Source organism: Electrophorus electricus, chromosome 6, assembly GCF_041902795.1.
Source record: "Electrophorus electricus isolate QZ-2024a chromosome 6, ASM4190279v1, whole genome shotgun sequence".
NCBI classification, from domain to species: domain Eukaryota; kingdom Metazoa; phylum Chordata; class Actinopteri; order Gymnotiformes; family Gymnotidae; genus Electrophorus; species Electrophorus electricus.
This window is the reverse complement of record NC_137502.1, coordinates 17508544-17524098: the sequence shown is the minus strand read 5'-3', so window position 1 is coordinate 17524098 and position 15555 is coordinate 17508544. Positions and strand designations below refer to the sequence as shown.

General features: G+C 40.4%; 1 protein-coding gene across 12 annotated transcripts in view; it reads right to left on the bottom strand.

The window, feature by feature from the left end:
• Positions 1-13828, bottom strand: part of ppfia1 (PTPRF interacting protein alpha 1) — a 59793-nt gene extending 45965 nt beyond the window's left edge. For 5 of the 12 annotated variants that reach the window (XR_014124142.1, XR_014124143.1, XM_081715875.1 and 2 more), the window contains exons 1-2: positions 12792-13828; positions 11041-11301 (exon numbers count right to left, since the gene is read on the bottom strand). Coding sequence is in view for 10 of the 12 variants with exons in the window: in XM_081715875.1 (XP_081572001.1) it covers positions 11041-11301 (261 nt within the window). In the remaining 2 variants the exon portion in view is untranslated. The remainder of the gene's footprint in view (positions 1-11040; positions 11302-12791) is intronic. The other 7 variants (XM_035525765.2, XM_081715871.1, XM_035525770.2 and 4 more) reach the window with 2 other exon arrangements.
• Positions 13829-15555: the final 1727 nt, after the last annotated feature.

The window sequence follows — 15555 nt, the reverse complement described above, 5'->3', positions numbered from 1 at the left end:
TTGAGAAGCTCATCTGTCAGCGTGACCCTGTCAACAGAGGATCAATCTACGCGCCATCCAACTATTCAATTAGTTAGCCAAACCTCCATCCATTTAGTACAGCCTGTGTCAATGCTCAGCAGGTTCACTCATATGGAACACACACTAGAGTGAGCCTCGTCATGTTCAACACAAGCAATCAAAAGGTATTACATTATATTTATTTTAGGAACATTTATTTTTAGGAAACCATAGTAATCTAAAACTTCTACCTAGAACAATTTATAATTTAATTTCCTTAAAATTAATTATTTCCTAACCAGGGTTGGTAGGGTAATATAATATATTCTGGTATAGATTATTGATTAGTTTTATTAAAAAGTGCATCTGTAACCTAATCCAAAGAACTAATATATTAAAGTAACAATCTGATTACTTTGTTACCTTTGGATGGCTTTTGTAATATATTAACTCCCAAAGAATTTCAGACCAGTAGCAGCCTGTATGGCCACCAAAAGGCTCCTGTATTTTCTGCATACAGAGTAAAGAACAACTCAGATGTAAAAGTGGTCCATTTAAAACAAACTCTCCCTTCCCCAGCAGTCGAGCATTAATGATGAGGCCCTTTGCTGCAGAATGTCAAATCTCTATACTCCAGTTCAATTTGTAGGCTCCATGAGTGTAAAACATCTCAGATAGGAAGAGAATGTTTTGGCATCATTGAGAACAAAAATTATTCATACAGAACCTGTGGTATTTTGTTGGAATATACTGACTAAATATATTTTCCACAACAGGAGATCATTGTCTTGTCTCTTGTAAAATTTTGATGACAATTGTATTCCCATTAGAAATGGAATAGCACTTGGTTGAGAAGGAGGAGCATCTTGGAAAAAGGATCTTAATCCATGTTCTGAACTCTCACCAGATTTCAATTAGTGTAAATAGAAACTCATCATCTGATGCAAAAGAGTAAATCGGAATATCATTTTACTTAGAATCAATAACAAAACAATCCAAATGTTATTTGGACCATAACATGGCTTTCCTTAAGAAAAGATGGGAAATACAGCAATGCCTTAAGTCCCATTATAAGCAGCAAACTGCTGCCAATTCCACTCTTACTGCACAGCAAGTTTATTCCTGAAAAGCTTTCACCATGGCTAACTACTTTCAGATCCGTCACTTTTCAGTAGCTCGGTGGAACTGAGGTCTCATACTTCCAAGGTTCAGACGGTGCTGACTGGCCACTAAGCGTTACATAAGCCAGTGTGGAATCCAGCTGAGGCATTGGGGGCTTCGCAGGGCTGGTGCAGCAGGTCGTCAACGGCAGCACTCAGTGCTGAGGGGCCCACAGAGGGTCTGCTCTCTCCACGGCCGGGCCAGTGGCCATGGCCGTTGACGCCACGCCGCGGCCCTCTCTCCGAGCCTGCAATTTCAACTCACATCTGGTGCTGGACTGGCCTGGCAAACCTGCCGATTCAGCTGGAACAGACCGGCCTTTGTCTGCGTCGATTGCCGCTCCCCCTCCTCCACATCCCTCCCTCCCTCTACCCCTCACACTCGCTGCTTTTGCCATCCCATTGAGTGTAAAGATATATTGCTCAAAACATTCCAGTACATAAAAGGAATGTGAAAAAGGAGCGGTGTAATTTTTTCCCCCTTGTAAAAGAACACCGAGCTTTCGGTTGTGGTGTTTTCTGATATAAAAAAATTAATGGGGGGACAAAAAAAGGAACTAAAGGAAAAGGCAAAGGCCAAAATATATCTTGCAACTTCATGGCTGTATAATCTACAATCCCTTTCCAGATAGACAGGAACACAAACAGCACATCAAACAACTCGTGGGCACAGAATCAAACATTTTAAACTTTCCCCAAACTATTTTTTTTCCCCACTGTGGGGTGGGGAGGATTCCCATTTTGGAGTGATATCTAAAGGAAATTTTAATTTTCACCTGGGGAAAAAAATTATTAAATGTTTTTTGCATTTTGCAAAGGAGCAAACAGCTGATCTAGAAATCGAGAGCTGATGCAAGCAACAGATTTTAGTTGTAATGTTCAATCCCATGAGAAGCAACATGATGCAAAATTATTATCATTCATACAACAACTACTGCTCATCATGCCCAGTCTCACCATCAGCCCAATAGTACGAACAGATTCTTAATTTCCACAAATCTGTGAACCTCCTGAAAACCCAAAACTAATAAAAAGATTAAGAACACTGAAGAAGGGAACACAGCCTAGGTGCTTTTGTCCCTGGACATCTGAGTTAACAGTGCCAAAACTTTATTTAGGGAAATGCATGTATCCCTGGAGCATAACTGTACTCTGTCACAGCAACAGCAGCAAGCAGTCTGCACAGCGCCGACAGGGCCCTTCACAGCTCGGACAGCCACCGTTCCAACTCTTCCAACTCCTCTGGCAGTGTTGTAAACTAAATGCATGTACACCGGCAGGATAAGAAGGAAGCAGGGAATGGTGTTGAGCAGTCACTTTTGCCGGGCCGAAGCAGCCGGCGTCAGCAGCACAACTGCATATGGCATCTGTGGAGGCGAGTGCCAGGAGGAATGTGTGATAGTTCACTGAGTACTATCTGCCAGAAGTGTAGTCATCTCTGCATGCAGGACCAGAATCAAAGACCGCCTCAAAAGTAACATGCGGCTTATGGGTGGCAGAATGTGACCTGTGCGGGTGGACTGTTAAAACCATCTGACAAACACTCTGATGAACCACAAGGCTGCAAAATGAACTGCAGGACAGTAAGGGAAAAGACTGCTATACGGATTCAAAATGAATTACTATCCATAATTAATTCAATGAAAACCATTGACTACACAGTCTGTTTTTTTTTTAATGTGATGTACAGTGTCACATGATGTCAACATAAAATCCATGGCAGAAGGAACGACTTCTTAGTGTGTTTGTGCATCAAGGCTCGCTAGCATGTGAACATAGTAGGTCTTTGTGACGTCAGCTGCATTGAAGTGTCAGCTGTAATAGAGGAGTTTCAGACAGAAGTTTCGTGAAGCACTGGGTAAAGACTTTACCCATCACTCCCATACCCATCAACATTCCCACCCCCATCATGTGCCATTCTTACTACATAAAAAACAAGGAACAATATTTTCATGGTACCACAGATCAGATTTGGTTCCCATGCATAGCTGGGCTGAAAGAGCACACACAAACAGGAGCTGAGGGGGAAATCCAACACCAATCCACTGATCTCAGAGATGTGCTGTACGACTAATATACACTTCCAGTCCAAGGCCTATGGTGGAGGCTCAGACGATTTGCAAAAAACTTCTCTGCACAGGCTGCAACAATAGTGCAAAGCAAGCTTGACTGGTAGAAGAGAATTAAAAAACTAAAACTCACACAGTAATGGGGTTGTCACTGGATTTAGGAATGTTATAGCCAGAATGCTCTTATAAAAGCAATAGTACATGTAATGATCCCCCACCTCGCAGTGCCCTAAATGATTTTTTGAATTTTTGAAGTAGCTCTTTTGTCAAATGGAGGGTTATACACTTTTGGTAGAAATCCCACTCTTGTTCAATAAACTCACCATGCATATTTAAAAACACATTTAAAAGCAACATCTTTTTTCTGTTCTATTCTCAAAATTTTTATTAGTGATTTTCTTTTACCTTCTCAATATATTTGTCTTTTTTTCAACAAAAAGCATTTAATAGAATCCCATTGACAAAAAGCAGCTAATTTTTATCCGATGTGGGAATGTTTACCACACTGTGAAGATATGGACACTGATACAACCAGATGCCAAATGGCTTATCCTGATATTAATGAGATGTTGCAAGTGTTTCTACTGGCTGTTTAACTACAGTCTGAAGTAATAACGCACCACCTGGGGTATTGATTGGACTTATTTAGTTCTGTGGATTCACTTAATGATTCTTATCTAGATGTGGTTAAGACTCATGTGTGCTGGAATTTCCCACATTACAAATGGTGAACTTGCGGGAATCACTAAAATTGTGCGCAGTATCTGCAGTCCCGTGTGGACAACCAGGCCCTGCCTATGAATGGGTGAGCTAAAGACGGCCTGGCCAAGACGGACCGAGAGAAGTAGGTGGACATCACTGAAAGCAGCTGCACAGGCGAGGCAGGATCACAGAAATAAGACAGAAAAAGAACACTTGCGAGATGGGAAAAAAGAAAAAAAAAAAAAGAAGTGGTGAGGCCAAGACAAAGACAGAGAGGGAGTGCGTGAGAAAGGGACGGCAGAGGTGTAGAGAGGAAGAGCTGAAGAGTCAGAGGAAGACAGTGTGAAGGCAGGAAACAGCATCCTTACAGCAGCTGGAGTAAGTAATGAATGTTGGCGCTGGCTCCTCATACTTCCAATACATGGAAAAATAAAAGGGAAAAAACTGTGGGGAATTCAACAGTCAGACTTTCCATGGATATAACGGCTGGCTTTTAGTGTAAAATCAATAGTGTCCACTGCCTGCTCAAAGTGGCTCTTGAGCAGTGTTACAGAACCCAGCTATGCAGCCTGATTAGCCCTCTATTAAAGTCCTAGGTTAAGAATCTAGCCCTCTAGCTTGCCCTGCACCATTAAACAATCCACATCGAGCAGAAACTACTGCCTCTATCAAATCTATAACGGATCTCAAGCTAGAATTGGTATTTGGCAACAGGGTAAGCAACTGTGTGTGTGTGTGTCTATATATATATATATATATATATATATACATATATATATATATACATATATATATATATATATATATATATATATATACATATATATATACATACACACACACACACACATACACGTACACATATATATATACACATATATATGTGTGTGTGTGTGTGTGTGTGTGTGTGTGTGTGTGTGTGTGTGTGTGTGTGTAATATGCACATACACACATAATGTATATCACGTGGAGTGGGTTCCTCTTTCCCATAAACACAAAGCACCCACTGTGCTGACAAAGGTTAAAGACTAAACCCAGAACAGAGCTCTTCCATTCACTTGCACACACACTTAACCCTAACCACAAACTTCCACAGCCAGAGAGAGGACAGACCCCTTTAGCCCAATTAAAGAGAACAGGACAGGGCTATACACGGACAGCCCTCTGCTCTGGGAACTGACCTGAGAAACAGACACAAACACTGAAGAAATAGGTCATAGCAAAAGCATAGATAGCACATAGCATAGATATAATACAAAAATATGTAACGCGATTACGAGCTGCCTGAAGTATAATTATACTATATTCATTTAGTTCTCCTTCATACATTCAGCCTGGCAACAGCATGAGTTAGATAAATTAGCATATTATGATGAGCTACAGAGGCATTTCAGCTAGTGAGGAAGTGTGAAATAGAAAGCAGAAAAAAAAAAACAGCAACAGCCAGAGCCTTGGGAATTGGCATGGATGCTGCCGAACTCAAAGGCATATCTGAATATGGAAACTGTGCAGATATTTAAAAGCTTTTCTTAATACAAAGTTTTCATGCTTCTCCAAAAACAGTTTAGCAAGATGCTGGATCGTGACTCCTATATGTACTAATGTATAACAAAGGCAAATGTTTTGCAAGATTCAGAATTACCTTTGCTAAGCAAAACAATTAAATAAAATGAAAATGTATTTATAATAGATAAAATAAGAGAGTCGTGGTGGCTTTGCATGCTTACACTTTACTGTGAAATAACAGTTTGTCAGGTTTATATAAAGTGGCCATACAAATGAGAAATTATGGAGATATTAATATACTGTAGAAAAAAGTCTAATCTCTCACAACATAGTTAGAATATACATATATAGAATGCACCCAACTCTGTGTGTGTACACAGCCAACACAATGCCGCCTTTAAAAAAAACAAATTAATTAAGTTTAAAAATAGTAGCTAAAAAAGGCAGAAAGTAGAAGTACACAAATATGAAGTTCCGCCAGCTCCCCCCACACACACACACACACACACACACACACACACACACCCCTTCTTTTCCCAAATCGGACTTAACTCTCCTACAGCAGTAGCACACCCAGCACTGACCCCAGTGAGGTGTCCAGCCCTGCCCACCTCACAGTGAGCCCTGGCCCACGGAATGTTTGCATTCCTCAGGAGAGGCACTAGCTCCGGGAGGAGCCTGGACAGGACGCAGGAATGGCAGCGAGGGGGGGGGGGGCTTCAAAGCCAGCCTTCTGAGGCCCAAGGCTGGGTATTCTGACAGCACAGAGAAGGGAAAGAACAAGAGAGATGGGGGGGAGAGACTAGGAGTTATCTATTTAAAAAGCTCTTGCGGCGAGACAGGAAGGAAACAGGGTGTTTAGCTGTGCTCTTTAAACTGCAACATGCATCCCACACAGACATACACATACGCATGCAGACACACCCATCCTGCTAACAAAAAGAGTACATGTAAGTACATCTCCAAAATAAAATGCATCAGCTCTTATGAGCATGTCTAAAGAAAAAGGAAGCTTCAGTATACATGATAAGGCTTACTTGATCAGGTTGATTCATCCTTTTTAAGAGAGCACATTGGAAGGCTACACAGATTTCCCCCCTCCTGTGGTACACCATCTGTTTATCATTCCTTCATCCAAGACAATAGCTACTAAAAACAGAAGTAATTTTCTTCATAGACCTTTTACTTTAATTAAAAATATCCTTATAGTGCAGGCATTTTTATAATATACACTGATATTTAACAGTTTCTTCATTGTCAAGGCTATAACAGAAACAATAATAATGGATTCTGAATAATTCAGAATTCCATTCTGGTTTTAAGGATGTCCACAATCAAAAAATGCTGCATGCAATGGTCCAGGCTGCAAATATGAAGTGTTACCAAGTGTCCCTCTGTGCAGCTCGGTCCCGCAGCGCGCACCGTGTTTCTGCCCAGCGCTCCAGGATTTCAGCAGTATTAGCGGGCCAATCCCCCCACAGAGCGGCACAACAGGCCAAGCGTGAATGAGCTCGCTTGTTTCCGGCGTGAATCTCCGGCCACTCCAGCTCTCCGCATGGCCTTCCTCCTCCCCAAGGAGCAGTTTGTCAGTCTCAGTGGAGACAGAATCAATAAGGCTTCCGACAGGGAGAAGTGAAGAGCTGGAGAAAAAGGCTCTTTCCATACCAAATAGCACTTTAGGGGACCCTAAAGTAAGCTTGCAATTGCAACAGTGCAGGCTCAGGGTAATTCAATCAAATCCAACAAAAATCATGCAATTATTAGATAATTACAGTCAAACAAAGCATTCTCCACATGAGTGAGTAACTTAAGGGTTCTATACGCTTATTTGAGAATGAAACACTGAGCTGCATTCCAAGTATGAACGCTTACAAGTATACTACTAATCCTACTCTTATTTGCCCAGTCGACACACAGCCATTACATTTGTTCAAACCGCTTTCATTAGTCCATGTAGGAAAGGGGGGAAATCTCTTTTATAGCATCAGTACTCGACGTGAGCCAGCACTTACCATGACAGAGTACTGGCGCTTCTACATTTTACTCTTTGGTGCATCGTGATTTTTTTCTTATGGCACTTTCCCTAAGCTCCGTACTCTTTTCTGCCCTCTCCAGATCAGGTTCAGGGAAATTCATAATGATCCTATATAAACTTCATTACCCGGCAGGCACTACATGATGCTAACCTGTTCCCGTTTTCTCTACAAGTCTAGAACAAGTAACGCTAATGCTATTCTAAGTAATGTTAATTCTAAACTACGATGTTGGCCTGACTCCAAAAAGGCACAAAGAGATTGCGAGAGTCACACAATAACAACAGTCTGAGCCAGTACCAGTAATAAACGCAGGCCGGGAGCACCAGGCTAACATTAACGCTAGTCCTAGCAGCAAGGAGCCTGTTGATGTAGCAAAACCAGCTAAAGCTACCACTACCACAGCAAGCTACAATGTTATCAATAATGTGAGTAAATATGATTGTTGGTCAAACAATCAAATGATGTGTATTTGTGTGGGCACAAAAAACCCACCTGCGCGTGCCCATGCACACGCTACAGTATCATACAGATATTACATTAAGTAATTATGTATTACTACTAGCATTATTATTATAAAATTAATAGTTTGGCATACAGTTTGAGTAAATTATGTTGTGAAAATCAGTATTCTCTCATAACACAAATTCAGAATGTACTAGTTAATGATTTGCTGCTACTGGCCGATACACAAGGCAACAGGTGAATAAGGGAGTACTGGGCATGTCCCACCTTCAAGCACTGCTTGCCATACTTCTACTTCAGCACTCATGTCACCAAACTCTCAGCCAGATTTCCACACTGACTATCTACCCAGATTGCACATAAGCCTGATTACACTCCCATAACCTACTTCTTTCTCTGAATCTGATCTAAAACATATAAAGGCACTATAAAGTCCTGAAAATGAGAATACAGGCCATTATATTTTCCATGATGACTTCTGCATCCACTTCATGCCTTTCTGGCCAAGAAAATACTACTAAAAATATTACAACTCCAAACTTTAATTACTACTACTACTACAGATGCATCTTGCCGGTTGCCAGAATTGTTGCCAGATTTGTTTCTCCATGATTCTTTGTTTGGCCAAGCTGAGTGCTGTTCAGGGGCAGAAAAAGTAACCACTTTCAGAGTGACTGACTTCAGTAATGCTTTGCTACATGGCTGAACGTAGCTTTTCAAGAGCTCTGGTGCCAATCTGGCATTGCTGGTTAACTAAGACCAATTAGCATTCATTAGTGTTAATCAAATGAACCCATGATTTCAAAATGCTCTGTAGTGCAGCACTTGAAAGTGCTAGTACTTAACTATCTTGTACAAACCACCAGCTCCTCTGAAGAAAATAAATAAATAAAAAAACACATTAGTGTTGCCTAACTCCACTGGTGACAGGAATGAGCTTTGCCATGAATGACAGCTAAGCAATTTTTTAGAACACCATGGATGAGAGAATTTTTGCTCAGCTCATCTTAGGGCTGATTTCAGTTTCTTATGTAGCAGCACCAGCAGCAGAGCCAGATAATAAACAACATTGCCACAATTTCATTGTCTGCCTTAAGTAGTCCAAAGATATGAACTTACAAAACAAACCAAATGTCAAAAAGCAAACAAATCCATCAGTGTATTTAATAACTAAATAATCATATTGTTACACAGGACTAAATGGAACACACTTCACTCTGCCTGCACTTTGTGCCTTACAAGATCTGCCTACAGTGTTGGCTATGCAGAATTAACCTAAAGGACCTGCTATCTGGTCGTAAACACATAGATAGCGCAATACATGGATATCAACTTAAACATTAATGGACAAGATCAAACATGTATAACAATAGATAACTGAATATTATTTTACAGATATCCAAGATGAGCCTACACTTAAAGTAAAACTGACAACATTCAACAAGTGTAAACATAGCTGGTGTTAAATCACAAGCATTCCATCCAAATGAGTAAAGCTTTACAGATAAAGATTAGGTAAAAAGCTCAAAAACATCTCTATTGTATTTTACTTTTATTTAACCATTCGGAATTCCCAAACATAGCTTGGCAATAACAACAGAAAAAGATAAATGCTGTACCGGTACAGAAACATTTCTATGGAGAATACTGAAAGAACACCAAACCTACAGTCCATGTCCATTCAATTAGGTTTTACCATTACATGTCTACTTGGACATCAACTCCTAAACTACAGTTTATCAAGTTCATATAACACTTAAGTTTACATCTAAAACTGTCTCATTAGAACACAAACATAACATTAAGACTGTTGTTAAACAAGCAGAGAGCACATTTGCAAACATAATGCTTCTGAGCAGCAATTCAACTCAATTAATAAAAGAAACAACCATATCAAGTTGAATCTTAAACTAGCTTACCTTTTACAGACCTTTTGTCTAGAAACAGTGTTGTGCAATTGTTAGTAAAAAATTAATTATTTGTACTATTACATGTTTTGTACACTAACTCGTTAGGACAATCTTTATCCAACATCGATGACCTCCAAATTCAACCAGACCTCCTTATAACAAATTGCACAGAAATCTTTCACAATACACTGCATTTTAACCGCCAGTATATGTTTAAGCCTTAATGATCTGAATTCCATTACTCTAGGGAAAGTGTCAAGCAGTACTGCCCTATGTGTATATGCTACAGAGCACTTTCCCCCTACTGCTGTTCAGCAGTGAAGAGAAACAGACTTTGGTTCCACTTTTTACACTTCTGCCTTGTGAAGCTGCAGGGTAAATCATGTACTGCACGCTGTGAGTCGCTGATGCAAATCAAAAATTAGGTGAAAATTGCTTGCTGCATGCGTCAGGCTTAACATTCAAACCTCTCCTCCACCTGACCGGCACCCACTGAACAGACGGTCCATATTGTGTCTCAATCAGTATGGCCATCTGCTAAGAGACAGTGAGAATTAAAGCCTCCTGTTTTTGATCCAGTAGCTTCAGAACAACCCATGCCAAAAACATTCCAAACTCTGCCCTTGTAAATGGGTTGTTGTGTTATTTTAACATATGGGACAGAAAATAAAGGAAAACATTACCTTTGAGCATGGAAGCATCATTTTTTTATCCAAACATATTAACCTGAATGACTGAACTGATTGTTGTTTCTCACAATTCAGATTCACTTCCCAGGGTAGCAGTAGTTTTTCACATCATTTCATGCCAAAAAATGTGTAGGCAACCTTACACCCCATTTGCTAAAGCTGCCATCATCTCAACACATTCATACAAAAACCCTAAGACTGCAACTACTCCACATGACAATGAAGCCAGACAAGCCATGGAACCATTCTCAACACTGCAAAATAGAAGAGAACATAAATTCCATCCTTTCCTTCTGCAAGCCTGCTTGACCACTTATGTTATTCGGCATGGGACATTGCAGGTGCTAAGTTTGGTTTACAAGTATAATAAATTTGTTCCATATTCCTATATTAGCCAGGCTGACATTAAGAATTTCCACCTGTTCAGCGTGTATTTCCTTGACAATAATGTCTACTTGGAAGCAAGAACTATATTTCAAATAGACACTGTCATTGGGCAACCTTACCTGAGGTAGGGCAGTGTTGAGCTGCCTCTGGAGGGAGTCTCGTTCATGGCTGATCTCGTGGAGCTTGCTCTGAGTCAGGCCTAGGTTCTCCTGGGTCTCTCGGAGAGTCTCCAGCAGCCGGTCTCTCTCCTCCAACATGGACACCATCAGCGACTCAAAGTGCCCCTCTGAGTCTGACTGCAGTGGTGAGCCAGAGCCCCGCCCACTGCCATTACTCCCAACCTCTGACTCACTAATGGTGGGCATCACCTCACACATCATCTGGGAGGTAAAACAGATAACAAACTGAACATGCTGGTCTAAAATATGACAGATCATGCAGAAATGCTGCCTTCTTTTTCCCTTATTTTTGAAGCCATCAGAAAGCTGCCAGGGACTGATAGTTTCGAAATCACACATACACTGCAAAAGACCTATAAATCGATGAAAAACACTGATCTGTCGAGAAAAAAAAAGTGCTTACTCAGCAACCCAGAATATGTTACGAATATCTCAAACCTCTCCCTTCCTTAGCTAGCTACATATCTGTAAGCCTACTAACAAACAAAGAAGGGCCAATATTGTAGCACTGTAGAAACCTAGCAATGACATTCCAAAATACATCTACATTCCAGTGCACAGTAGCCTACTGAGGAAATCACAAAGGATACAGACAGCATTAGGCTGAACAAGGGCAAATCCTTTACATACCATATACAGTGCATTATGGACTGCTGAATCTGGGCTACGTATCACGAAGCCAAGTCTGATATTTAAGGTGGATTTGTACTGATTTAAACTTATGGAGATCAGCCAAAGTTATCTAGACAAACTGAATTCACTCCCATCACAGTGATGGAGATACATCACCCATCACTATCCTCAGCCCAAACACAGTTCCTTTCAAAAACCATTGTGCTCAGTTGAGTGCCCGAGATATTCACTACTGTAGCTCCCTTAGCCATCCAACTCGTCCTAATGAGAGGGAAGCTGTTCACAGCCAGCACCTCCCCCACCTTGTCAGATACTGCACATCTAACCGAGAGAGAATTAATGGCAGGGAATAGGGGAGAGTGGATTTTAACCTAATTTTGCCTTGTCAAATGGACTGCAACGTTGCTATGCACCCAAAAAGAGGTCAAACGCAAAGAGCTTTACAATAGTAATGATGGGGGCTCAGCTCCCCGGCTCTGATTAGCACGAGACGGATTGACAGATGGACACCTAGGAACCGCGTGCCCGCTGAGCAAGCAACCGACCAATGGGTATGAGCCACCCTCACCTTTCGACAATGCCACACAATGGTCGGTAACCGAACCTCTAACGTCGCTTTTATATTCACAGTGCGGACCGTGCATGCTTTGAAAGGATCCAAGTGATACTACTGCGTGACTACTGAAAGGTTAGTCATAATAACTCAGGGTAGCCAGCCCAGCTAGTTATAGATAGAGCACAATACCCTGACGCACTTAATAGATAGACAGATCCATCCTTTATGATGGCTTTTAACTATCCTTAAAAGTGGTAAAACTGGTTCCGCGAGACAAGCAAGAAGTAACTTTAATGAAAAGGAAAATAATTTACTACAAACGAGCTGAATCTCCAAGCCATTATCCCTAGCTACCGCAAAGTACATTTCTACAGTTGCCATTTAACAATGTTCTGGAGACAAAAGAAAAACAGCATGGAAACAAGAATGTACACGGATATTAATTTTTGCATTCACACATACACCACATTATAGATTTCGCCAAATACTTTGTCCAAGTTACCTTTGCAGGTTTGGTGAAGTGTCAGCCTGTGTTCGTTGAGTCAGTCCAGTCAGACCCCGGCTTTCACTCAAGGCAGATTCAATTATACCGGTTAGTTGCAAGTTATTCTCCAAGCCATTCGAAACACTGAATCCATCCACTGGATTAAGTAATTTACAGTCACCTCATGTGTTGGAGAAGCTTGCCCAAAACCAAAAAATCCAAGGCCTCAATCACTCCAGAGTAACATTATTCTCCAAACGTTAACTAGCTAGCTAGCCAATTTAACTAGTAGTTAGCTAGTTAACTAGTAGCAATTATCTAACTCATATACTTTGAAAAGAACACATAGCTAGCTAGCTAAAGTAAAAAACGTAATATAAAACAACGTTTGTTGACATTATCTATCTTCCAGAACCATTGTTGTGCCTATTTATATTTAGACGGATTAAGAAAATGTCATTACAAATTGTGTTTGACCAAGAAACATTTATGTTAACCCTACAGATAAAATTGGTAGCTATCTAGGTTAGCTAGCTAACTAGCGAGCATGCAAGCTAAACTTCCCAAAGAATAGTAAGCAATGGGTGCTGAACTGCTAGCTAGCTAAAACACTAGGCTGAGCCTTGAAAAAGTGTTTTTGTTCCTCTTGCCGATTATTAAGTTGTACTTAAGGCAAAAGGAAGCAAAAGAAAACCCAAAAACATGTATCCTTTAGTTTTCTTATCAGCTATTGAGCCGCGTCACCACATCATCGGATTCGTGCAGAAGAAAAGCAGCCCAAGCTGTAGGATCCAAAGGCATAAGAAACGTCGGGAAACCACTGTACACTGTACGTAAACCGCCTAGGTTAAAAAACAAATCCTAAATATAAAATGTCATCTTCCTCAAGCAGTTCCACATTCACTCGAGTTCTAGCCGATAAATCCGAAATGTTTTGTTGAAATCCAGGACTTTCTGCCCTAAAACTCGACGTTCACCGACACCGTTCCCGGTCGGCGCTCTCGCTATCTCCTGTTTCCTGCTCTCCTGAAGAGTCACTGAGCGCTGATGACGTCCGTACGTGGCCTTGTGGGAAAGCGCGTGCGGAAAATGCCCCCAACAGCAATTTGATCACTGCGGATTGCACAAACCTATACGAAACTGAACTGTACAATTCCAGCATGTTTAATAGGCACGTCTATTATTAAAGCCCTACTGAAAAGTATTAAGTATTGCAATTATATTCTAAAGAACAAGCGTACATAAGTGTACAATAAGTTCACACCTGTTGAAGTCAAACATAAATAAAGGAGAAAATGAATAGCCAAGTAATCTAAAAGTTATGAAGGAAGTTCAATCGGGTAGTTATTATCGACCTCTTTACTTTCATAGGATATTTTAATTAAAAATATTGCATTCCAAAATTCAAGGGTGACAGTGTTACCATCTACTACAGAAAAAACAAATTCAGAACATGTCTGAGTTAAGTGTAAGTAAGCGTAGCCCTGGGCACTTATGTAAAACCAATTCTGTTGTGATTTTTCAGTGTAAGTGCCACTGTCTGTTATCCTGTGCATCCTGTTTGGTGTAAATAATTTATGACATAGGGACTCAGAAAAATTCCCCAGTCAATCAGCTTCTGGCTTGCTGCTATAGGTAACCTGTTTCAGATATCTCAGAAAGTGGTGAACATTGTCCTCAATATCTTGTGTAGCTAAGCAAAAGAGAAAAAAAACAAAAAAGAAATAGTATTTATCGCACCTGGGATACTACCAGTCACAGATTATGAAACATTTACCTCTGTATTATTCCCCAATCAACAGTGAACCCTTAACTACCTAATCCTATTCACACATGGTGACATTGTCTGTGACCTTATGCAAGTATGGTAGGGTATCTTAAATAACACTTGGTTCTCTTTATATTGAGAATGAAATCTAATCAAGAGGGCAAGACAAAGATTAGACAAGACAAAGATTATACAAGTCTATTCCTGCATGAGTTGTTATATACAATTATGCATTTAGCTCTTGAATCTTACGCACTTTACACTCTCTTGCATGTTCACTATCCACAATTAAATTGTTTCTGAATGCTACTGGTGTTGCTGCAGAAGGACCCATTTTACTTTGGACTCTGGCTTCTCCCAAGACTTCTTCCTTAAGTTGCCAAAATCATTTTTCATTGCCATTGTCAACTTTGTCTTATACATTAGTGGTCTAGATCTGAATTCCTCTAATATTGCTTTGAGCCAATGTCTGTTGTTAAAAGTTCTATATAAATAAAGTTGAGTTCAGTTTATGTACTCAATCACTGAGTTAGTCCCAGTCTTTTATTTAGCTCATTTGAGCCAAATGATGCACCCGTGGCATATTCAGCCTGTCCTGTGAACTTCTTCTCCCTCCCTGGCCTGTCCAGGCTTGGTGAATTGTGGGTCTCCACTTGCTTGTCCACAGTATGACAGCTTGCAGGGAGGTCAGGAATGGGGCAGAGCTCATACTCATCATTGACATAACAGTTAAACAGTAAATGGGGGTGAGTTTGACCTGAATTTAATCACTTTAAGGTGTCATATCAAACATAGCAGGTAAATCACATCTCAATAGTTTCTTGCATTTGGTTATGAAATACTGTATTTTTAATTAATACAATTATCACACACTGCTTTGTTTCAGAAGGGGTCATGTACCAGAACAGACTGTAGATAGATTTAAGACAGATGTAAAACATTTTCTATTTTTATATTTGGGGAAATCTTTGGAAAACAATCCTTGGAAATTAGCATTCCTGGATTTGGCATTCC